The sequence below is a fragment of the Aulonocara stuartgranti genome, assembly GCF_965226115.1.
Source record: "Aulonocara stuartgranti genome assembly, chromosome: 4".
NCBI classification, from domain to species: domain Eukaryota; kingdom Metazoa; phylum Chordata; class Actinopteri; order Cichliformes; family Cichlidae; genus Aulonocara; species Aulonocara stuartgranti.
This window is the reverse complement of record NC_138942.1, coordinates 4353798-4378472: the sequence shown is the minus strand read 5'-3', so window position 1 is coordinate 4378472 and position 24675 is coordinate 4353798. Positions and strand designations below refer to the sequence as shown.

The 24675-nt window shown below is 39.5% G+C and overlaps 3 protein-coding genes across 6 annotated transcripts; 2 read left to right on the top strand and 1 right to left on the bottom strand.

The window, feature by feature from the left end:
• Window positions 1–458: 458 nt before the first annotated feature.
• dhrs7ca (dehydrogenase/reductase (SDR family) member 7Ca) lies at window positions 459–8200 on the top strand. Of its 3 annotated transcripts, XM_082529956.1 has the most exons (8): window positions 459–576; window positions 2017–2100; window positions 2571–2736; window positions 2866–2978; window positions 5740–5950; window positions 6022–6114; window positions 6870–7019; window positions 7117–8200. In XM_082529956.1, exons 2-8 carry the CDS (start codon window positions 2065–2067, stop codon window positions 7320–7322), a joined length of 975 nt encoding a protein of 324 aa, XP_082386082.1. In that variant the 5' UTR covers window positions 459–576; window positions 2017–2064; the 3' UTR covers window positions 7323–8200. The 3 variants fall into 3 exon arrangements, with proteins under 3 accessions (XP_082386082.1, XP_082386084.1, XP_082386083.1); XM_082529958.1 differs by lacking the exon at window positions 2017–2100 and having other exon boundaries at window positions 460–576; XM_082529957.1 differs by lacking the exons at window positions 459–576; window positions 2017–2100 and adding an exon at window positions 643–910.
• Window positions 8201–9065: 865 nt separating this feature from the next.
• Window positions 9066–10766, top strand: LOC309704274 (protein NATD1-like). Its single transcript, XM_082529333.1, has 3 exons — window positions 9066–9317; window positions 9990–10108; window positions 10196–10766. The coding sequence occupies exons 1-3, from the start codon at window positions 9164–9166 to the stop codon at window positions 10310–10312; spliced, it is 390 nt and encodes a 129-aa protein (XP_082385459.1). The 5' UTR covers window positions 9066–9163; the 3' UTR covers window positions 10313–10766.
• A 271-nt stretch (window positions 10767–11037) lies between these two features.
• Window positions 11038–23105, bottom strand: LOC309704554 (germ cell-specific gene 1-like protein). 2 transcript variants are annotated; one of them, XM_082529774.1, is made up of 6 exons: window positions 23057–23105; window positions 21065–21693; window positions 17998–18045; window positions 16945–17097; window positions 14673–14784; window positions 11038–13018 (listed from the first exon to the last, which is right to left on the bottom strand). In XM_082529774.1, exons 2-6 carry the CDS (start codon window positions 21366–21368, stop codon window positions 12715–12717), a joined length of 921 nt encoding a protein of 306 aa, XP_082385900.1. In that variant the 5' UTR covers window positions 21369–21693; window positions 23057–23105; the 3' UTR covers window positions 11038–12714. The 2 variants fall into 2 exon arrangements, with proteins under 2 accessions (XP_082385900.1, XP_082385901.1); XM_082529775.1 differs by lacking the exon at window positions 23057–23105 and having other exon boundaries at window positions 21065–21722.
• Window positions 23106–24675: the final 1570 nt, after the last annotated feature.

Sequence of the window (24675 nt, the reverse complement as noted above, 5' to 3'; positions counted from 1 at the left end):
GTGGTTCAAAACTTGACTCAGTATCTTTAAAATAGCACATCAGGTTATCAGATTTCATCTCTGTTAGAGCTTGTGTCATACTAAAGACACATAGGCCAATTCATATCTGGTCCACCCGCTGACCTTAGTGTAAAAACACTAACACAACATTAATTTGGGATTTGTAGGTTTTCAGTAGGTTGTAGTAAAATTGAATTTGAATCCCTTATTTCAGGTAAAATGCAACCTGCAAGATAAGAACCACAGACCTCGGGATGCTTAGAAATACTTACAGTATGTGTGCTGTTTTATGCAGCAATGCGTAATTATTTATGGGTCACAGAAGAGGGGCAGCCTCCTGTAGCCAGTAGGAGCCCCATCTCCTCCCCACCTGTCATTCTAAACATACCATGTTGACAACATACATGGAAAATAACTGACTCAGCTGTGCTGCTATTAAAAGAGCTCAAATCCTAAAGTATTGCAATGCCTGGCCGGTTGGGCTGCTGTCATGTCACAGGAGCTGTGCTGAGCAGAGCAGCTACAGCTCCTCAGGAGAGGAATTAAACTCGACTACCTGCAGAGGCCCAGGAAGCGGTAAGCGGTGGCTGCTAATTCAATTCCTTGCAAATGTCGAGGTTGGGTGGCTCAGCCACTCAGAAATGAGCTGCTCATTATAATCTAGCTGTGAGTTATGCAAAGTGCAGAGACCATGTGAGGACGGTGGGGAAACTTTGCTTTAATGTAAAATTCGACCGCAGACTCAGAAGGCAGAGGGACTGAGAAGTGCTCCGTTATTTCCCGACTTTGTTTTGGAATAACCTGGCGAGTCCGGGATGACACTGAGCCTTTGTGAGGGCCACAGCATCTATTTTTAGTGCAGTGTATTTTTAGAAAACTCTTCTTGGACGAACAGCCAGTGCTTGGCATGGTGAGCCTTAACTGAAAGGTTATCCTCAAATTCCTGGTTGGATACAACATGCGAGTGTCTGTCTTCACTGCCAGATGAGAAATGTGTAGAGTTAATGGTGGTATGAGGTGGCCAGTGGACTAAACACCAAGTAACTTTACACTGAAGTCATTTTGTGTCTTTTTGTTGCTGTTTTTTGTGCATTTGTCGTACTTTCAATCTCAGTCACCAAAGACTGAGTACAGAGTAATCCAGACTCACACTGGACCTGTTGTCATTTTGTCTCTTTTCACAACTTTTTTTTTTCTTGTGTCTGTTTGCTTTTTTATATTTGTGATTGTGTTTTATCTCGTCATTTTTTTCTCTTTGTTTAAACTAATTTTGTGTCTCTCTGTTGTTATATTTTTTTGTTTTGCAGTTGCCTTTTGTGTGCGTCGGTTGGATAAATATCTGTTCCTTTGTTATTTTTCTCTTTTCCTGCAACTTTGTCTTTTCATTGCTTTTTTGTGCATTTGCTTTGCAGTTTTTTCTTTCTTAGTTTTCCCCTGTTGTGATTTTTTTGTGTTTTGTGTTCTAGTGTTTACTGTCATTTTTGTCTCTTATTGCAGGCTTGTTTTTTTCTCTCTTTGTAGTAACTTTTTGTATCTTTTTGTTGCCATTTTTATCTTTTGCGCTACATAAACAGTATAAATGATGGATGTACCTAGAGTGACGTCATCCACTGGTTTCTGAGGTCGTGTTTTTAAGCCTCGAGATGAGCATTTTCTCCGTTGCCATCTTGGTTTAAAAAAAAGTGGATGTGATGAGGACGAGCAGGTCCAACTGTCAGACGGTCACTGGCTAGTGGTTATCACAGATATGGTAACCCATCCAGGGATCTGGCATCATTTCCTAATGCCTAACTCTAACCCTACGATTCACAAGACAAATTTGTTTAAAGACTTTAAATAATAGTGTGAAAAGCTGGACTTGATATCAAGTAGTTGATGAGAACTTGTGTATAAATATTAAAATATCCAAGTATACTGTCTGTACAGAAGAAAGACATTAATGATCTCTCATTTGTCTTTATTTTGATTACTGGTGTAAGAACGTGGTTTAAAAACTCTTCTCTGTTTTTGTTTCAGAGTCATAAGAACACATAGTTAGACTTAAAAAAGGTTGTAAAGGGTGAGATGGATTCCAATGTAACAGAGCCGGAGAGCTTCTGGGTATGAAACGCATGTAATGACTCACTTCCATCCCATCTCATCTGCATCAGTAAAATTCAAATAATATTCAATTTAAAACATAAATCCATGTTTCAGACTTGAAACATGCTTTTTGTGCCTGACCACGAGTTCAAGAGCATTTGTGGCTGTAAATGAGCACCTACCAGCACCTGTACAGCTCACACAGCAGCTGGAGTCCCATTGTCGTTGCTAAGACGCAGAACAAAACCCTGACAAAAAGGCAGAATTACATTTTTACACTTTGGTAATTGTACTGACTGCCAACCGAGGTCATTAGAGGACTGATTTTTCTCGGCTAGACTAACAGTTTCCCACGCTGTGTTAGAGGTGTGTCTGTGTTTCCTCAACATTTTGTCAACAAAATGTCAAACGTTTGACATATATCAAATATCTAGAAAGAATCATCCTTTAATTTCATTCCTACATGTTACAACTAAAACATTTTTCAGGAGATGGACTCGACGTGGACCACCACTGTGCTCCTGGTGCCCTGCGTGGTCCTGCTAACTGCTGGATTTTTCTACCTCTATGGTGTAATCATGGGACTGTTGTCCAAAAAGTCTGTACGCAACAAGGTGGTGGTTATAACTGATGCTTTATCTGGGCTTGGAAAAGGTAACACACACACACACACACACACACACACACACACACACACACACACTTTGGTAATTTTAGGTGAACCTTTTCACAGCATCTTTAAACTGAACTTGGTTTCTTAGCAGTTCTGTATGTTGTGTGAAGAGTGTGCAGGCGTGTTTCACAAAGGAGGCGCGAGGCTGATCCTCTGCGGGAAAAACTGGGAGAAACTCGAAGAACTCGCTGATGATTTGGCAAATTCTTCGGATCCAACAGTGGTAAGTCTAAAAGCACTGAAATTAGAGATTATAACAGCTCGTAGACCGAAGGACCGTTGACAAAGTACTCAGTGAAGTACACTATATTGCCAAAAGTATTCACTCACCCATCCAAATCATTGAATTCAGGTGTTCCAATCACATTCATGACCACAGGTGTAAAAAACCTAGGCATGTAGAGTGATCCCAACTTTGTGCAAACAGTTTGGGGATGGCCCCTTCCAGTTCCAACATGGCTGGGCACCTGTCCACAAGTCTGTGCTGGAGACTTGTGAAATGGATGAGCAAGTTTGGTGTGGGAGAACTTGACTGGCACAGTCCTGACCTCAACCTGACAGAACACCTGTGAGATGAATTACAGTGTAGCCTGTGACGCAAGCCTTCTCGTCCGACATCAGTGTCTGACTTCACAAATGGGCCTCTTGAAGCATAGTCAAAAATTCCCAGAAACAATTCTAAACCTTGTGGAACGCCGTCCCAGAAGAGTTGAAGCTGTTGTGGTTGCAAAGACTGGCCCAACATCTCAGTAAACTCTGTGGATTAACAATGGGATGTCAGACGAGAAAAATCCTTTGGGCAATATATTGAATCAGAACACTGTAAAAGATGTAATCACTAATAATGTGCAGTAAAGCTTCCTTTTCACTGGCATTTATTACCAGGCTGCATTTTTTGCTGGTGGAGCTGCTCTTAGGGTCTTTGGTGGATTGTAAATGTCAAAGTAATTTAAAAAATGAAGAAGTGAAAACTTACATTTTCTTCCCTTTTAAGATGATGAAACATTTTTGAATTAACTTGAACCACCTTTTCAGAATTACTAGGCTCCACATAAAAAGAGTAATTTCAGAGTTTTTGCTGTTCAGTATAATCAGAGTTTGCAGTGTGAAATAATGACTTAAATGTTTGAATGCAACAAAGCCAGAGAGCTTCTGAGTATGAGACACCCGTTTTTCATATAATCACATTATGTGAAAATCACCTTAATCGGATCCTAATTAAGGGTTTGACTGAAAAGATCAAAGTGAAGCGACAGATGTGCATGAAGACTTGATGTTTCATGAGCTTCAAGCTCTTTTATCAAAGCTTCATAGATAATATGAACCCTCAACGGTCCTAGAACCTGTATCTTTTCTGACCCTTAATAGGCCAATCGAAAAGCTCTAACTCTCGTCACGATGTGCTTCCCTCTCGCATTATCAAAAATGCCCTGAACACTATAGGACCCTGCATCTCACTTCTAATGAATTCATCCCTCTTATCAGGCTAACCCTCGCCAACCTTCATTGGCTCCCCGTCAAATACCGTATGGTTTTTAAAATCCTTTTATACACTTTTAAAATTTTAAATAAATTGGCACCCAGCTACTTAATCGACCTCCTTGACCTATACATCCCCACGAGAGCACTCAGATCCTCTAACCAGGGGCTCTTAATGCAACCAATGTCTCGACGGAGGAGTAGGGGGGATCGTGCTTTTGCTTTTGCCCAAAACTCTGGAACAGTTTGCCGATTGATGTCCGTGCGTCGGAATCCATCCAATCCTTTAAATCACGTTTAAAAACCCACCTGTTTAAGCTTGCCTTCCAAACAACTTGGTTTTTAACTTTTCCCTGGTTCATGCTTGTTGCCACGTCACCATCTTATAACTGTATATCTTTTGCTGATAATTGTATTTTCCTGCTCCTTTACTGCTGTAACCCCGCAAATGCGGCTTGTCTGTGAAACACTTTGATGTACCTGAGACTTTTAAATGTGCTATAAAAATAAAATTGAAACAGAAACTGAACTGAATATCATAGATAACTACAGCATCAGGAAAACTAGGAAAACACTAAGAATTTACTGGGGAAAAAGAGGTAGAGCAGACAGTGAAGACAACAGTTATGAATATACAAAGACTGAATACAGGTGGAAAATCAAGGGATAACAAGATAAAGACAGTAAAGCTAAAGACAGACAGCACAAAAACTACCAAAATAAAACAGGAAGTAAAACAGGGAATAAACAAATCACTGGGGCACAGGGGAGGCAGGATAAACAGAAACTCAAGTAATTACATAAAAACAAAACCACAACCAAGAAGAGAACAAAACTCAAACATGTGAATACAAACATAAAGAAACCAACCAGGAAACAACTTATAAGAATACAAATCTCAAAACATCACCACACAAAAATCCCAAAATTAAAACCACAAATCAGGCACAAAATCCTGACATGATATTCTTAGCGTAAAGAATGATAACATGAAGCCAACACTTCAGTGCATTTTGTCAATAAGAAAAAAAATTCTTCCACTTACACAACAGGAATTAAGAAGACTCGAATATAAATTGGCTGTTGTTCTGCTGTCACATCACTTCCTGTGACCACTATTTGGCTTTATAGAACAGCCACTAATGTTGCTGCAGGTCACGTAGAGCCCACCGTGCAAATGTCACACATGATGCTACACTGAAATTCACCGTAGCACCACACCCGTCAAGAAAAACTCAAAACCTTCCACATTTGTTCTTCTAAAGACTTTTGTGTATGAAACACAAACAATTAATTATATTATTTCTGTCTCTGCACATTTATGTAAATTCTGTGTTTTTCAGCATGTTAGCTATTATTACTGCTATTACTATTACTACTAATAATAAACAGATTTTAATTGCTCAAATCATAAGTACTGCATTACAAGTGAAAGTAAATGAGATGTAGTCACCATACAGCACTTTGCTGCCATGCAGACCTCCTCTGCTGTTTCTCCTCTTCAGACGTTTCCTCCTAAGTTGGTGCTGCTGGATTTTGGAGATACGGACAGCATGCCTGAGGCAATCGCAGAGATCCTGGACTGTTATGGGTGCCTGGATATTATTATCTTTAACAGCAGCATGAAGGTGAAAGCTCCAGCACAGACTGTGTCTCTGGAGGTGGACAAACTGCTGATGGACAACAACTACTTTGGGCCCGTCACTCTGGCTAAAGGTAGATGATGGGAACATGTTCAACTTTGACCTTCTAAGGGTGAGACGATGAAGGCTGAATTTCTCTTTCAGGCGTGCTGGCCTCCATGATCTCCAGGAGAAGTGGTCACCTGCTGCTGGTTAACAGCATCCAAGGGAGACTAGCTGTGCCTTTTCGCAGTACCTGTGAGTTTTTAAATTCCCTTTTTCATGAAACATCAGATAACTTCAGTCTGCATAATGTTCGTATTACAAAAACTGGTTTTAGTTTATGGTGAACTCATTTGCTGTATGTTGAGGTAATCTGTTGTAAAACTGCTTAAACTGTTTCTGTGGAAACAACAGAAACGTTAGTTCAGTCTGTATTTTGTTTCTGATCAGTTACAAAGCAAACTCGAGATTTTTGACAAGAATCAACAGTTCTAATTACTCATTTCTTTGATATTTGGTAACAGCAGAATTAATAATAATCTTAGTAGCTAAATGCAAGAAATGGTGATGTGTTATTTTCTCTATTTTTCTGCCAATAGTTTTTCTCAATATTGCACATAAACACAAAAAAATATGAAAAAAATATCTAAGTTACTAAAAATTATATATATTTGAAAAATATTATTTTATTGAAAAAAATTCAAATTGGTATGAAGAAAGTTCATTTTAAATAACTAATGTTAGCCTAACGCTAACATTGAGTTACCATTAACACTTAGCATTAAGCAGCAAGTATTCAGATTTGGACTTTTTTTTATATATTTATTAAAAATGACTTAAAACAATCCATTATCAAAGTTTTCAGACTCCTTCAAAGACGATATTTAAAAATTTGAATGTAAACATTTTAAAATTCCAGTGCAGAGTTTAGATTAGATTAGAAAACAAGTTTAGATTATTCCTGCTGTTTCCTCAGAGAAGATGATGACAGGTTTCACTCTGTATCTTAGACGCAGCCTCTAAACACGCTGTTCAGGCCTTCTTTGACTGCCTGAGAGCGGAGGTGGAGGAGTACGGCATCTCCGTCAGCACCATCAGCCACAACTTCATCAGCTGCTCTGCGTCTGGAGCCCCAGCCACCTCCAAATCCCTGTGGTCGTGTGAGTAAACTCAGAGGAGGCAAGACAGATGTTCAAACACTTCTTTTATTGTTGAAAATGCTGAGTGTTATTTCCTCTTCCTGTCGGCTCACTGCAGTGTTGTACACTAAGAAGCCCCTCGGCGTTTCTCCTGATGAAGCCGCCGCGGAGATTGTGAAGACTTTAAACAATAAGAGGAAAGAGGTGGTGATTGCTCCCTCGCTCCCTAAGATGGCCATTTACGCCAGGTCCTTTTTCCCAAATGTGTTCTTTGCTGTGATTGGTGCAGGGGTGAAGAACGCCGCCATCGCCGCTGAGATGTAGATACTGCCTCAGCACCGGGATGATGGGACACATGACATGAGGTTTTTAACAAATCAGTGGAAGTCAAAGATATTTTAATGATCATTTGATGTTCGTGCGCATGGCGCATCAGTTCCAGATTTAATCCACATCACATTATCTGTTGCTGTTGGTTTAATTGAATTGTGGGAAAATCAGCGATATGATTTTCATGAATCATGAAGCTGCCACACAGAGTGGGGGCCAACAGGGGTCCAACAACAAATGTTTGCCTCTGAGCTCCTAAGTGGGTAAATCCAGCCTGTGGATTAGTGTTTTGTCTTATACTCAGATTTGTGTGTAAAATATTGATTTTCTTCATTTTAATAAACAGAGTTTCCTTAAAACTCAACAATCAGGAGTTACAGGACTTACAGCACTTACTCATATTTATAAATGTTCACTTCTTCTTTAGTTTTCATAGCAGTTCTATCAGAAGGTGACGTATTGAAGAGATTTTGCATCTGTTGCCGAATTTATGGACCTATTGCTGTAGGTTGTTGTTGTTTTTTTTTGTTTTTTTTAAAAAAAAGGCTTGTTAACATATTATTGTTGGCACCGAGATCATATGTAAGACTATGGACAAATGTTATTTTACAAGTTTGGAATTTTCACATGATCTTAGAAAGAATTTCCTGAAAATGACCACATAATTTAATACTTATTATGGCGACAATGGAATTTTTATTGTATTTAAACTATAATCAAAGTATTAACTATGAAATATTATTAAAATATGAACTATTTACTCATTATTCATTCATCATGAAATGTGTCATTTACTGTATGAGTCATGGTTTGAAGTGTAATAATTACTTTCACTACTGCCACTGAAAATAAACTGTACAAATAACAAGCTTGCTAAAAGCTCAAAATTTCAAATTATTTCTGAATAAGTTGACATTTCAAGAAACTAACTTGAAATTTGTAACTTCAGAGTGGCGTTTTTTTTTTCAAGAAGAAGAAACCAGCTTCCATACCTTACTGACTAAATCTCACAGAGAACTTAAAATTGTATCTATATCTATAGATATAGATATATATGTTTATACATATACATATATATATATATGTATTTACTGCTCTATAATTTACGCCACACTTTGGAAATGTTTGTACTTACTTGATTCAAATTAACAGATACATTTACAAACAGCTTTTACATGAAAGATGTTATTGAGCTTTAACAGAACGCTTGGAAATAAGATACAGAAATATTTTCATATTTGGGTTCATGTTTATGATCGAAATAGTTAGGGATGTTTCATGGTCATGAAATTTATGACTGTGAAGAAACACACAGCTATATAAATATATCCTGGCTGCTTTTGTCCGAGGTGCTCTTTGAAATAAAATCACTGGGTTAAATAAATCAATCATCTTGAAACACCTCTGGGCTCTTAATTGAACAGTTATTTTGAAGAAAAATCGAAATTAATTTTAACTTGAATTTCAATTGTGGGACATAAAAACTTCATGCATGGAACAATTATTCTTAAAAATCATTTTATAAACTCTGTTCCCAACCACAGATGTCAACTTGTGGTTCTTTCAGTGCCAAATTTCTCTCTTATAATGTCTCTCAGTAGAGAGTTACAGAAATGGAACCAATAATTATAAAAAATACTAGGATTACTGTTCTGATATGACAGTTTTCAGTGAAATGAATATCCTATGAATCCCATTATTTTGTTTTGAAGGTCAAAGGAATTTAATGATTAACTCCTGCCTCATGGCGCACTCTGGCGGACAAGTCAGAGAAGACCTGATCGTCGACGCGCTGTCGTGTTTTAGCTGTTTATTTAATTTAATTTTTAAAATAAATGGCTTTTAGAATACTTTCCAGAGTCTGTACACTGAGTCACGGACTGAAATCCTCTCAGACCGCCTTCAGTACGTTAAGCTCCGCCGGCAGTTTAAAGGTTGAACATGACCGACGTAACCAGCGCTTCACGGTCACCGCAGGCAGCAGTACTGGTAAGCACACAGCCCGAGTTGCAGCTCCCCTTCCCGCGTAGAGCCTCTAAGAGAGCCCGAGGTGTCGTCGCGGCCTGATGGAGGACATTTGAGATGATTAATTATTTTAAATTCAATATTGTGTTGTGTGATGTGTTTCTCTTTCAGTTGTTTATTTGGATCCCTCTCACACATAAATCCCTCTCACACATAAATTGTGTGTAGCAATCAGAGCGCTCAGCGAAATTCCATTTAAAAATGTGTGTTTTAATGGTTTCTTTGGTTAAAGTCAGCTTCTTTTTAACCCATATCAATGTCATATATTTTAAAGGGTTCAGTGCCACTTAGCTAAGAGATCGGCATACTTATTGTGATCTGTACTAATGTATTTTGGTGAAATCTTTGCTAAGTCAAGACCTAGCACAACAAGTTGCAGGGGAGAAGTTGGGGTTTAAATTAAGGTGTTTTTGATGGGAATTTGGTATTTTCTGTTCCAACTGATTTAATTTTGCTGAAAGTTTCACAAATTCCCCATTTGAAAGAAAATGAGCTGTATTACTTTCTATGAAATAGCATGAGATAATTTAATCTAGGAAATACAAAAATCATGTGGTGATTTTTAATTTTTTTTTCTTCCTATAAGCATCTGCTTAATATTATTGTAATAAGGAGCCATTACTGTCCTCTTTCTAGCGGACCATGAATGTGGGGTGCTGAAATACAGATTCACTGGGGAGAAGGAGGTGGACCTGATGTCGACCTTCGTACCCGAGACATACAGGGGCCATGGTGTTGCAGCTCTGCTGTCGAGGGTAAAACTCCAGGTGTCAGTCAACTCGTTTCAGGTCATACGTGATTTTTTTCTGAGTAGTTTTAATGTTTGTTTTGTTTCTTAACAGGCTGCGCTGGACTTTGTGGTTGAAGAGAACTTAAAGGCTCATGTCTCCTGCTTGTACATAAAGAAGTACGTTGAAGAACAACCAGAGCAGAGATATAAAGAGTTTGTCATCACTTGACTGCAGCTTCTATGGCACCTACATGCTGTATGTCTGTGAAGGTTCTCAGTCATCCAGGTCTTCATAGTTTAAGGAGTCCAGACGCTTTTCTTTCCAAGCTCCTTAGACTACATACTGTAATTCTACCTCTAATTAACTACACTCGCACAGTGTGCAATGTACAAGTGAGAAATCTCACATCATTCAATGTACATTTAAACAATTTTAAATGTAATGTGGACTATATTTGGATAAAATAACCAAAAATATAATTAAACCAATGGGTTGAAGGTGATATTTGTATTATAATAAGAACAGTTTAACAGATAAACTGTGATTCTTTTAAAAATATCAGACTGTGTGCATGCATGACTGAATTTTCTACCAATAAAATTCATTAAAATGTAATTAAAAACCTTTGTTATACTATACAAGCGTATTATTATATTATACATGCAGAATTATGTAGTTGATATGTAGAGTAAATAATACAATTTTTATATTAAAAAGTTTACATAAAGGGACATCTGCTCATTTCCACATGTATATTTATTCCTGGACCCCACTAGAGTAGCTTTGCATGAGTCACAGTTCAAAATAAGTTTTATTTATCTCATACTAGGCTTTGGTGTGACCCCTGACTTCATGCTCTGTTTGAAAGAAGCTTTCTGATGATTGGCTGCCCCACATAAACAGCAGATGAGTGGGACTTCAGGGTTGATTGACCATAAAGTGGATATCCCCACTGTATGAGATCATACAGAGGCAAGCGTGGGGAAAAAACCAAAACAAACTAGTAGAGTCTGAGATTTTAATTTACAGGAATTACTTTTATATACACTGACCTCATAATTTGACACTGTGGCCAGAGACTTTATGTATTTCTGTCTGTATATTAAGAAGGCAGTGTAGGTCCTAATCTGCAGTTAACAGAAGTGGACTAAAGCTAATTAGTGCAGTTGATTAAATTTTTCCTGGCTGATCAATCCAGCTTTAGACTGAGAGATTGCTTGCAATTAGCATAAATAGTAACTAATCACAGAATCATGCAGAGGCAAAAGTAGAAAAGACTTTGTAAACCTTAGTGTTTAAAGTATCCTATCTCACATGTATTACTTGTACATACTTTGACCTCTTTGGTTGAAACTTTGGCCTTGTGTAATACAAACCATATGGAACTAAGACGCAGTGTAATGTAGAAGCTTGTTTAGGTATCAATGTTATTAGTAATATAACTCTGTTATAGTGAGCCTACGTTAATAAATGCAGCAGAATTAATCACAAAAAGAAAGATTGTGGGGAAAATGGGCTCCGGTGTTACCACGAGCCTCGAATCACAGATGAAATCAGCGTGTTTGGCGAGCACAGCTGGATTCTCGCCAGCTGATGAGATTAATTCCCCCACAGCAACAGCAGCAGCAGCATGACAAGAGATTGGCCACAATCGAGCGTTTAATTGGGTTTGCTTGCTAGTTTTTAGAAGAGCAACAAAGTCAGTGAAAAGCACGGCTGTATTTAATTTCATCTTCATTACATCCTCAGTGACACAAACTGTGAGCTCGAGAGATATTGTGCTTTTTTTATTGTCTGCTTTTGTTCCAACAGATGTCAATCTTACTCCTGTAAACATGTTTTCCTGCACTTCTGTGTCGGCCTGATGCTGTCAGCGTTTGAGTTACAGCATGTCTCACATCAAAAGTACCAGAGTATAAAGACAGCAGCTGTTTCAGGGGAGTTGACAGAAAAGGCAAATTCCTGATGTAACATCTTATCAAGAGATGTTCTTTAAAAAAAACAAATCCTGAACAGTCAGTCGTGGAGAATATCTACAAACTTTGCAGCTGTCTTGGGTTTTTTCATTGTTGGAGTGGCTGTTTTGTGGTTGTTTCACAGGTTCAGTGGTTGTTTTGTATGTCTTGGCAGACATTTGTGTCCCAGTTTGCTATTTGACATTAATTTGTCATCTTTTTAAAATCTTTTATAGCTGACCGACTGTCCAACATCAGATGTTACTGGACACTTCAAACAGAGTCTAGTCTGTGCAGGTAGACCTGCGGTGATTCGGCGATACGTCCCTGATGGTACAGAATGAGGTAATTTTCTCTTCCTCTTGCTGAGCAGATCATTGAGCCTCGTTCTTCAGAGGACAGTTTGATCAAACATAAATGAAACAGGCTGGCTCAGCAGAAGCTAAAGCAGAAATGAAGGATCAGTCTTTCATCAGGAGCATTTACATCCAGTTTAGTGGGAAATGTAGCCCGTTTCCCTTCCCCACTTCTCACATTATCTTTTTTTAAGAACCAGACACATCTGGTGTGTGGAGAGGAACAAAATATACAAAAAAAGTCCTGAAGTAAATATTTAAATCCAAGAACAAGAGTCAGTGTAGGTCCAGGAAATCAACCCCAGAAACGTTTCCATCTTTAACAGTACGCCTCTCCTTGTGGTTCTGGTACATTGTCCATTTCGACCTCGTACGCTGTTCCTGTGGACGGCTTGTGGCCATTGACCGGCAGTTCTAGAGGTGCCTCGGCATCAACCGGCACAGTAGTCAGGTACATGTCCCACATCTGCTCGGGGACGTTCATCTCCATCATGTTCTGCTTTATCATCAGGCTCTTCTCGATGTTCCGCCGTTTGTATTTAAACTCGATGATTGTCTTTGTGTAGCGGTTCAGTGCCGTCACTGCAGACCCCATGCAGGTGCCGAAAGAGCCCCATGCTAATCTGTGGAGAGGGTTAAAAAGAGGGTTAGCCTACTGCTGAGCTGCAGCTGTAAGAACCCCAACAATAAACACGGCTCTACACAGACGTACCAGCAGTGTTGTTTGTGCTGTGTGCTATTTTAGTTTACAATCAAGAACTGGTAAAATGTAATCCCATTCCCAGGGCTTCTGTCGCCTTCCAACTCAGTAGTTGTAACTGTATCCAGTCCTACGGATATAACCAATCGTGTCAGCTACCTTGACAGCCGAGAGACAGACCTTTGCATTGACGACTTTTCAGTAACAAGTCCTCAGCTAATAAACATGCTCTTGATACTCCTCTTCTTCTGACTCTAACACTGATTATAATCTTCAGCTGTTTTTAGTATGACCCAAAATTAGCGATTGGGCCCATGAACTCACCAGCAAAGCATTTACTGAGTCTTTATTGTGAATAACTGGAATACATGCATCCATACACTGCAGTCATAATATCAACCCATCTGTCAACAAAAATAAAAACACAAATGGCAAAACTAAAACTCCCAGATTTTTGGGCAGGTATGCAACACTGCACAGTGTAGCAACAGACATGCCAAATCCTTCTCTTTAAATGTGCCCGGTACCCTTCATCTTCATTGTTCAGTGAGTACCATCTCTTCTGCACATAATCGCGTAGTTTTGGTGCAGTTAGTGAAAGCCAGTTGAACAATCTGACTGTTCCAGGTGCTCCTAATCAAATGTACCAATTAAAATGATCAAAAAGTGTGAGAATTTTTGTAAAAGCTGACGTTTTGGAAGTTTTTCATTCATGTGAAATACGTAAGTAATGCCACAACCAGGTATGGGCATCCCAGCAAATTCATCCCATGGTCAGACCGTGCAATGCTCAGAAAAGTGCAAAAATCCACAGAGCTAAAACTCACTTAAAGTTCATGACAGCAAAATTAAAAACATTCTGAACGACTATTGTGTGCAAAGGTTGCCAGCACAAAGCATGTTCTCTCTAAAAAGAACATGGCAGCATGGCTTAGGATTGCAGAGGTCAATCTGAACCAACCACAAGACTTCTGGAACAATGTCCTGTAGTTGACCATAATGCACAGCGACACATTTAGAGAAAAACAAACACTGCATATCAACACAAACACTCCATACCAACTGTAAGCACAGTGGTGCAGGGGTTATGATTTAAGCTTGTTTTGACAGGTAAAAATCTTGGCCCAAGCTGCACCATACAACAGTTTATTATTTCAAACACAGGAGCAAAACTACAATAGAATGGCTATAAAAAGAAGAATCGAGGTGCTGTACCTGTGCAGAAATGTGAATGGGAAAGCATGCCTCACCTCAGAAGTGTGACTCCTGGAAACATAAACTACTGTTACAACCTCAGAAAGAGTCTGCTAGAGTTTGGCTGTGGACAGTAGAACCACTGTCTACCAATGTCCGGTTCATCATGGAATTTTTGAACTCAGTTAAACCCACAATACTGCTGCCTAGCTGACTGATCGAGCGCCTGCATACAATACGGTGGCTGTGGATGAGTCTCAAGCCAGAGAGGCAAAAGATTGTTTAGAAAATGGAAGGTAGTGAGCCTTAATTTGGGCCGTGATTATTTGATCTAGTGAGTAAAAATGTCAAAACAGCCAGAGATGAAGGTTAAAGTTGCTTACAAATAAGACCAGCTGTAGTCCCATGTTTTGGGTCTCCAATCTTCTGGCCCGGTGGCAACAGCCAGCTGGAATATGGTAGTAAACATCATGTGGGCCACCATCCCACAAAGGCCTGAGAACAAAAAAAGATAAAAAGACACCAAGTCAACAAGTGACTGCTCATTCAAACCGCAAAAAAAGACCAAAACTAAATTTAATAGAGTTGGGTTTGTGAATCTGTGACAACCGAGAGAGGACCATACTGATGGCTCTTTATCGTAAAAGTTATATGAAGCAATTTATTTGTGTATAAGATTAATATTTGGTTCTTTTAGAGGCTCGTAGTGCTAAAGTATGAGTAAAAGATCACCTGTTTTAACATGGGAGTAGACAGATCCCTACTTCTTTAAGATTCCAATCTTTCCAGTTTTTATGCTGGATTTTTATGTTTTTCCTGCTAATATGTTTTTGTGTTATTTGTTTTCTATGCCTTTTGTCTTTTCAATGTTTTTTTTATCCTAATGTTAATCTTGTTATGCTAATGTAGTGTTAGCATAACAAATTAAGTGTTTTAATACTGATATAATGTATTTCTGTTTTTAATAGAAATACATTGTTTTTCTAAAAATAATTTTTATGAATTAGGAGGGGTAAGAAAATAGAATTTAGTTGAATATGAACTGCACGGCCCCTTAGTTCCAGTTAATGAAACTCTTATTGATTCAACATATCAAGAAAATTTCATGGTCCCAACTTGGTGGGAACAGTTTGGGAATGGCCCCTTCCTGCTCCAGCATGACTGCACAGCAGTGCACAAAGCAAGCTCAAGAACAGTTTCCTCCCAAAAGCCATAACCATAAACACAGTTCCACCCCCCATTCCAAGGACTTCCTTCTATAAACCACCACCGTGCAATATTTAATTCTACGTGCAATAACTCAAACTATATATACATAACACTATTTATTTACATATTTATTTCCTTTTTTTACTGGATTGTATATTTGTACATTTTATATATTTTTTTCTCTAAATACTGTTCATATGTATATAATGCTGCAGAAACTGTGCATCTCATTGTACATCTGTATAGTGACAATAAAGGCATTCAATTCTATTCTATCCTCTAAGCTCCATAAAGACATGGGTGAGTGAGGTTGGTGTGCACAGAGTCCTGACCTAATTCATAGAACACCTTTGGGATGAATTAGAGTGGAGACTGTGAGGCAGGCCTTCTCATCCAGCATCAGTGTCTGACTGCACAAATGTGCTTCTGGAAGAATGGTCAAAATTCCCATTAAGTCACTCCTAAACCTTGTGGAAAGCCTACCAGAAGAGTTGAAGCCGTTATGGCTGCAAAGTGTGGGCTAACATCATAAAGCTAATGGATTAATGGGATGTCACTGAAACTCATATGCGTGTGAAGGCAGATGAGAGAATACTTTTGGCAATGCATTGTATTTATGATTTGTGAAAAATGATCACATGCAGTAAAAGACATAAACTCCAAGTGTGGATGATCCACATTTGTAAAACATTAAAAGAGTACATGAAATGACTGTAGTGACGGCTGAAGCCTGAAACATCCCTGTACAACGCATACGTGATTTTCTGACTGACTCTGGGTGAGGTGGACTGGCCTGCCTGATCCAGGCTCTCCCTCAATCAGCAGCCTGCCCCTTCACAGCTGCTTTTCTTGGGATTAACTAATAACAACAGGGGGGATGGGAGTCGGGGGATGGGGGGAGTTGAGGGGGCGGGAGGATGCTCCTCTGGGCAGGTCTTGGCGCAGTCCAAAACCGCAGCCCCGGCTTCAATCGGATTAGTCCAGAAACCAGCAAATCCTCCAAGGCAGCGAGTGGACGCAGAGCAGTTAGCTGCTGCGAGCGCTCGCTCACTGTCAGCCTCATCTCATCCAGCCACCATGACCTGCTGCCCTGCTGCTTTTATTTACCGCCACACGAGCTTCACCTATAATTTATCTCCATGTTTCTTGTCGATGTTAAAGGCTCTATACTTTAAGTCTCTCCTTATTTAGTATTTAAAGATTTAATCACGGGTTTAGGATAAAGTTGATTTAAGCAGTCAGCAGCTATAACTCCTCTTATGAGCAACTGTTGGCTTTAATAAACATGTCCCACCAACATCCATTTACAGAACATTTATCAGCAAAAAACAAAAAATTGTTTAAAGGTTTAATTAAAAGTAAAGAGGCATAAATGCTTAAGGGGAATTTAAGTTGTGAACATGAATGTTTTTATAACCTGCACTGGAGCTCATTATGCAGTGTTACCTGACAGGGCAGTGCACATGGCAGCAAAGGCACTGAGCTTCAGTTTGTTCATGACACTGAAGCAGGGGCACTGCTCCAGAGTCATCAGAGCCCCGCCCGCGAAGAGCAGGGTGAGGTACAGGGTCTCCGCCACGATACACAACCACAGCACTCCTGTGAATACAAAAAACAAACAAAAACAGGGAGGAAGCATAATCCTGCATGTCTAAAGGCAGACAAGCATGCATGTACAACAGGTCTGCTCATTTTATGTCTGGAGATCTGAATGAGTCTGTCTAGACTGCATGGATTTATAAAATCAGGACAGCAGCTGCTAATTCTCGATTCCTTACAAGCAAGACTTGCAAAGGTAAGATTTCTCAGTATGAGTGTAGTCGAAGGCCCTTTCCCAACCATTGTACTGAAACTGCATTAAGTTTTATAGCATTATTAGAAATAATGTTGGATAACATATTTAGAAAGTCACTGATACTTAGATATCAAGCATGTAAAATACTGTAAATCATCTTGAGGCATTCACGGTACATGTAAGTGTAAGACTGTGTCTTGGTTTAGAGACAGAGACATAATGTTTGTCGTTGTGAGACTCGAGTGTTTTATATGCCCCACATCCACCCTGGACTCCTGAGCTGCATTAAATTAACCCAGTTAAAACTGGAATAACAACAGGTCAACAACAAGTCCATGTAATTTACATTGATTTAATTCATATTAGTTTATGGCAATGTTTTTAGTTTAAAATCTTCTTTAATACAAAGTCATGTTGCTTTTGTAAATTATCGTCCCGTTAAGCATCAAATAGAAACTAAAGACGGGCATAGATACCTAAGACCATGCAGCATCCTTGACTTATATTCAGATGTTTTGAAGCCCCAAAATGGCAAAATTGGAGATTCCCGAGCGGGCCTTTATGAACTAATGGTTGACATCGTGGGAACTATGTCCATCTTTTATATACAATCTATGTTATCCTCTTGAGGTCAAAGTACCCATAAGGTAACAGAAAACTCTAAGAAATCAAAAGACAGTTAAAAATATAAAAATCTCACCAACCTCTTTCATTTTCAGGTGCAATATCTGAGAATTCTCGACATTCAAACCCTGAAAAAAAAGGGGAAAAAGTAAGTTTTCTTATGTAGAAGAATCCACTTTGACACTAATCACGAAAACACCCTTAAAAGCTGCAATCCCCAGCATCAGTTGTACGCCGAAATTATTCGCTGGGTCATTCCAGCTCAAATCAACGTGGCCATTCTGCTCGACCATCTCCCGTTTGCTGTAAATTTCATTATGCACAGTTTGGACAAATACAAGAAAAAAGTTCTGTATAGATGGATTTAAAATTTCATAGCAGTCATTTTATATGCCCAAACTTTGGACCATAAACTTTTTATGCAAATTGAGCAGAAAATGTTCTACAAACTTTGCTGATTTAATATGGAATTCTTTTTTAAATGTGTATCTGTAAGAAAATCTCACATTCATGGTTATTTGTTCAATCAGCTATGCAATTCTTGTGATTGTCAATAAAATGAATTAAGTGCACTCAGTAGTATCAAAAATACTTACAAGTATTTTTTTTACATGAAGTCATGACTTTTGAATATTATATATTTTTAAAAGTATATTTTGATATAATGTGAGTCCACAAACACTGACATCTTTGCACCGCAGCCGCATATATAAAACTGATTGTAGCATCTGATGATATTGTTTTGTGATACGTAGAGCTGGGCGATATGAGATTTTTTCATATCACGATATGTTTTTTTCATTTCAGGCAATAACGATATCTATCACGATTTAAGCCAAATAACTATATTTGTAAGATTTAAATGTGCCGTTGCTCACAAGTAAAATGTGAAATAATCAGCAGCTTGTTTTTATTTAAATATTTATTTCCCATAATAAGTTCAACAGGGTAGATGTACTTAAGGAACATGAGACTTTTTCAGATAAATAAAGGCAAATATTGCAAACTACACAAAAGGCAGCCGCTAAAGCGTTTAAGTTTCAAAATAGAACAAACGAAACAGACTAAATTGTCAATTCCACTTAGAAACAAAATATTAATTCTAAAAATAAATCTTAGTTTGTTTTACAGAATAACAGACAAAACTGACTAACTTTTGTCAATATCAAATAAACTGAGAACTAAAAGGAAATTCTCAATCTCTCCTTGTTGTATAGCTGAGCTTTTCAAACAGTTTTAACAGTTACTTTAGTCTGACAAAAGCCGAATGACGAATTAGCGCTTCCAGTCAGAGACTGAGGCTACGTCCACACGTACATGGGTATTTTTGAAAACGGAGATTTTCCGTTTTCGTTTTAAAAAATAATCCCGTCCACACATAAAGGCAGAAATGAAGGAAAACGCTGCTATGAACATGCCAAAGCAGCAGGTGGCGGTAGATTCCTAACCGTGCAGAAATGTTGGCCAATCAGAAGTCTAGAAGCCTCGGTGGGAAAAAGTAAACAAAGCTGTGGCATAGAAGCAGAACCGAGTCGTATGTGTGGAGGGACAGTAACTGTGTGTATATGTAAGCATTTAAACACTGCAGAGAGTAGAATAACAGTAACAGTATTGTAGAAATTCATTTCACCGAAACAATAACGTGGCGCACAGTGTGACGCATGCACCAGTTTATTGTATTTCCAGACTTGCTTTCGGCACAATTTACAGTGCACGCTACTCTGTTTTTTGTCAGACTTGAAATAGCCGAAATACCTTCACACTACGGAACTTCTATGGCTCTTCCGTTCGACAATCTCTCCGGCGTTGGAACCATCATCTGTTTTCTCTTCGGTCACGCTCGGTTGATTTTTCTAGTCGGCACACTCATTTCCTCCATTACGCGCTGGCTCCATTACCCGCTGGCTGCTTCCCAAACAAACACGTGCGGCTTGGCACTTGTGCTGTACGTAACAAGTCACGCGACGTGACGCTGCGGCTGTGATTGGTTCGGCTCTGCGCTACTTAGTTTGGATTGGCTGACCTTTTTTTAAAATTTTTTTTTAATTTTTTTATTTTAAGAGGACAAGAGCGGCAAGGTCTATCGCGATAGCTTAATTTCTCTATCGAGTAAAAGTTATATCGCGATACATATCGTTATCGTTCTATCGCCCAGCTCTAGTGATACGGCACCTTGGTGTTGGAGCTCCCAAGGAACTGACTCTTGTGCTCTGATCATATTGGTGAAAATCAGTAGACAATTTGGCTCTTAGTTGCATGCAAATCCTTATAAAAATGTATTTTTCTGAGATTTATTACCAGAGCTTATGAAACCAACTGGGGCGGCTTGCATGCAACAGCAATGGCTGTAATCTGGAAGCTTTACTGTTTGATTATTTTGCTCTGTAACAATGACACTTTCATACACCCTACATATGTCCTGTAACGTGAAATTTTTATAGTGAAATTTATTTCTCTTTGAAAACATTTGTATTTTTCTTCCTCCATGCCAGGCAGATTGCTGCTTATCTGTCAGTATGATTCCTGTGGAAAGCATGTACACGTTTGTAATTAGGTTTTATGTTTCGCTTGATGAGATTTAGCTTTGACCTCAAGTAGAAAGCTGTAGTTATGATGCAACATGAAGGACCTTTTTGCAGTACCTGCATGCAGCATGTCACAGCTTTAATCCTAATCTGTACTTTGTCTTTTTCATTTTCCTCGTGCACTACCTTACCCCCTCCACAGGTGTAGCTTTTTCATTCGTTATTATTGGTCATAATGACCCAAAATATTACTTAAGAACAATATTGCACTGTTTGAAATGCTATTTTCCTATACACAGGCATAAAACAATAGGAAATCTAGCTAAAATGTGCTGAATTTAGACCTAAAGAGAATTTAACCCAGCTTACTCGAGTGCCAAAGCACACTCGCAGCTGTTTATCTCACCTTATCTGTGCATTATACATAAATGACCTTAAATGACTCAAGAGATTGCGTCCAGATGGTGCGATTCCAGTAACTGGGTTGACATTTATAAGCTGTAGATTAACTTGAGAGACTGTCTTGTGCGTTTACAGGAGCTGCTTCCTCCATTAGCTCTTCCTGTTTTTGAACGTCTGCAGCCCCAAAGCTAAAGGGCTGAAGAGCTTAGGGTCATCTTACCGTTCATGTCGGCCGCCTCCTCGCAGGAGAAGAATATCCCCGTGTGGAACTTCCTCATCAGAAACTTCTCCTCCCCCGTCTCAAAGATGTACTGCACTAGGCGGCTGTCGTTGAGGTTGGTGCTGTTGAAGCGGATGCAGTACCACTCCTTCTTGTTCACCGGTGGGCCTGTGCAGAAGGGTTTGGCCACCTTCCTGGTCCCCTCGCACCAGTAGCTGGTGGTCACCGCGGATAAGGCAAAAGCAAACGCCACAAAGTTGAGGGTGAGCGCCAGAGAAGCCCGCCGCCCGCGCTCTAGCCTCATGGTCAAGGCAAGGCCAGAGGAGATGAAATGAAAAGGCAACTAATCCTGGCTTTTGATATGTAGCCACCGTGTTTCGCCTCCCAGCGGATATATCAAATCTTCATAATCTTGTTGCATTTGGGGCTCCTTGGGTGAGAAGTGTGTACATCCCTCTGCCGGCTCTTCTGATGTGCTGCCACCTTGATGAAAGGGTGCATCCTCTGCACTCCCACAGAGACAATAGAAACCCATGGCACTATTGGTTTTCCTTCATTTGAACTCGTAAACTGTCCCCTCTGTGCTGCCACTCCAAACTCATCGCTCCTCCCCTTCTACAAAGCTCTGCCTGCAACATTATCCATTACAAATGGCAAATTATAGTCCAGACTTCCTTTGAACATATTAGCAAAAAGCAAAGATTACAACAAGCTTAGATTGTAATCCAGAAGCAGGCTCTTCCCTGAGTTTCCTGCATTTGCAAAGTAATTGCAGCCGCAGGCATAAGATCAAGTCCCTTTCTACAGTTGGTGACCTGTGACATAATGTGGACAGTCTCATATGAAAATCCATTCACTGCGTGTGTGTGCAAGCAGGGCAAATCTCTTCTAATAGCCTGCTGATGTAGCACACAAATGAAGACAAACTACTTAGAAGTACAGTATCTGAAGGAGACAGATGGTTGGAGGAAACATCTGCTGCCTTTACTCTGATGCTTTTGTCTATAATTTGCTGTCTTTAAACTTGTCGTAATTTTCTGCAGCTCAAGAGTTTCGCTAACAAATGTGTCGTCTTTGCTTTGACCTATAGACAAATGACTTTAAAAGCTGACATGCGCAAGTGTCGTGCGTAAGTTCCTCAAGTCTCATCTATTATTAGAGACTTTCTATGGAGAATGTCGAGTAAATCAAACAGACTTGCTCTACTTAAACGTGCCTTTGGAAACATTTATCATCCATCACAGTCTTTTCATTTTCAATGTCCCAACAGATTTTGATGTAAACAAAGACTTTTGCCTCAAACAGCAAGTAGGCAGTGCATGAAAAACAGACACTTGGCCCTGTGAAGCTCTCCAAACTTAGCTGATTCCCAGCTGTTAATGGTGTTTTACAGATTGTGAAGCTGGCATTCACAGGTGGTGAACTCCAACGTGATTACCATCACGAACTCTAACAAAAACACTGATGTTGTCTATTGTTTTGCTACCATCAAAATTATTGTTTAAGGGTACAAATAATAAGTACAAACTACAAAAATTATGCTTCCTGTATTTGCCACTTCAGGCTGATGTTAAAATACGAAAATGGCACTTAAGCATGATAATTAGTATGCTAACTGTGTCGTACAATAAACCACGTAGCAGCTTCTATGGACAGTTTCTCTCTTTGTAGCAATTGTAGAAGTTGAACTGCTTCATAATGCTGAGTGATTGGATACTGCAAAGCCAATCCACCATAACACTTATTCTGGAAGAAATCAGTGTCTAACTTTGTAAGCATTTTGGCAGAAATATTTTGTTTTAATTTAGGGATTTGAGATTACATAATTTTTCTAGTTATGACTTCAGAGTACTCTGAGACAGTAGCAATGTCTATTTCAAGTAAAACTACCAAAACAACAACAACAACAAAAAGATGCCATTTTAGAAGACCTGTTTCTTTATTGTTTTGGTAGTTTTAGCTGTTAGCCTCGATGAAATTAACTGTAATAACCTTGGTGGTCCCTGCATTAGGACAAATCACAAGTGGACCAGAGAGGGTTCTAGAAAATCATCTCTTGGTGCCCACAAGAGGCAAAACTAATGCAGCGGCTAGCTCAATGGGGCGGCCCCCAGAATCCCCACATAGGGGTCCAAAAGGGCAGCCCACAGTTCACCTACAACCAAGCTTGCTAGCTCAGCCGATAACTTCAGTTATGTACATATAGGAAAACTATTGTTAGCTAACATTAGAAGAAAGCTAGTTTTATGTAATGATGCCCATCTGGGCAAAAGTGGAAAGCTGCCAAAAGAGCACTCAACTTTATTATTTTCAAAGGTGTCTCTGAGCTGTTGTGTCCAATAAATAATGCTAGCAAACACTGATGTCGCTGCTCACACAGTCAAACTGCAAGTTATTGCAAATTAAACTAAAATACTGTATGAAGTAGATGAGACTGTGTAATTGTTTCTAAATCTTAAGGCTGATTTGGTAACTTTGTTTGCCAATTAATTATCTCCAGGTTACCTGTATCTTAGTTGCTAACATTATCCTTGCAAGTTTGCTAGATTACTGTAGATTACTTTGATAACTAAAGTAATTCCAACTTACTTAACTGATTTAGCCATCAACAAATCATGTAATGGCATGAAACAAACATATATTGTCACGGTTTGGCAGGGCAAACCGTGGGGATGTAGGGAAGGAGGACCCAGGCGCGGAGCTCTGTGTGTAAACAGTGCGTTTATTTACAGTGAAAAAACAACAATAAATCCCCGTGCTCTCCCCTGACTCCCGTGTCGTGTCTCTCCGTGAAAAGTCCGTGTCTTAGTGCTCTCCGCTCCCGTGTCTCAGCACTCCTCGTGCTGGCTGCTGTCTGGCGCTCCACATTTCTCCTGGGGACACAATAAAAGCAGCCGTCAGGACACATACAACCGTGGGGACACACACATTAACTAAGCTCAACTGGATGACTAACGTGGAGTCTCACACAATGATCCCACACCAATGGGAGCGACCAAGACTCTCCTAAGTAGCTCCCCCGACGAGCCCTGATCAGCAGCAGGTGTGTGGCAGGAGCTTCGGGTGTGGCCAGTCCCCTAGCAGGGCCACACCCACCAGGCCTGCAGGTGCTTGACATCCATCCTACAGCCAAACACATATATACACACACCCACACCTGCCTATACAGAAATGTGGACACAGAACAGCAGCACAGTATCACCTATACATATAACAATATAATTCATAACTGCTGACATAAATAACTAACAGCGTGGGGCAGTTAGCCAGTTAGCTGTAACCTAACTGTGCAGCATGTATTTGACATTTTGCCCAAGTTGTTATAAGTACTGAAACTCAGGTGTACAGTATATGCACTGGTCTCTCAGTTTTTGTTTACACTGCCCTGTGTACAGTAGTGTGAGCACTGGCAGCTGTGCAGATCATTTAACTGCCCTGGATTTGTAAACTCCTTTAAAGTATCCGAGATGTCGAATTTTCCCTCTCATCATCCTCATCATGTTTTTGGAGTCAAATCGAGTCAAATCCAGAACACACTCAAACGATTCATATAAACTAAAACACAAAAGCTTAAAAAGAAACTGTACTCCGGGATTAGTGTGATGAAAATC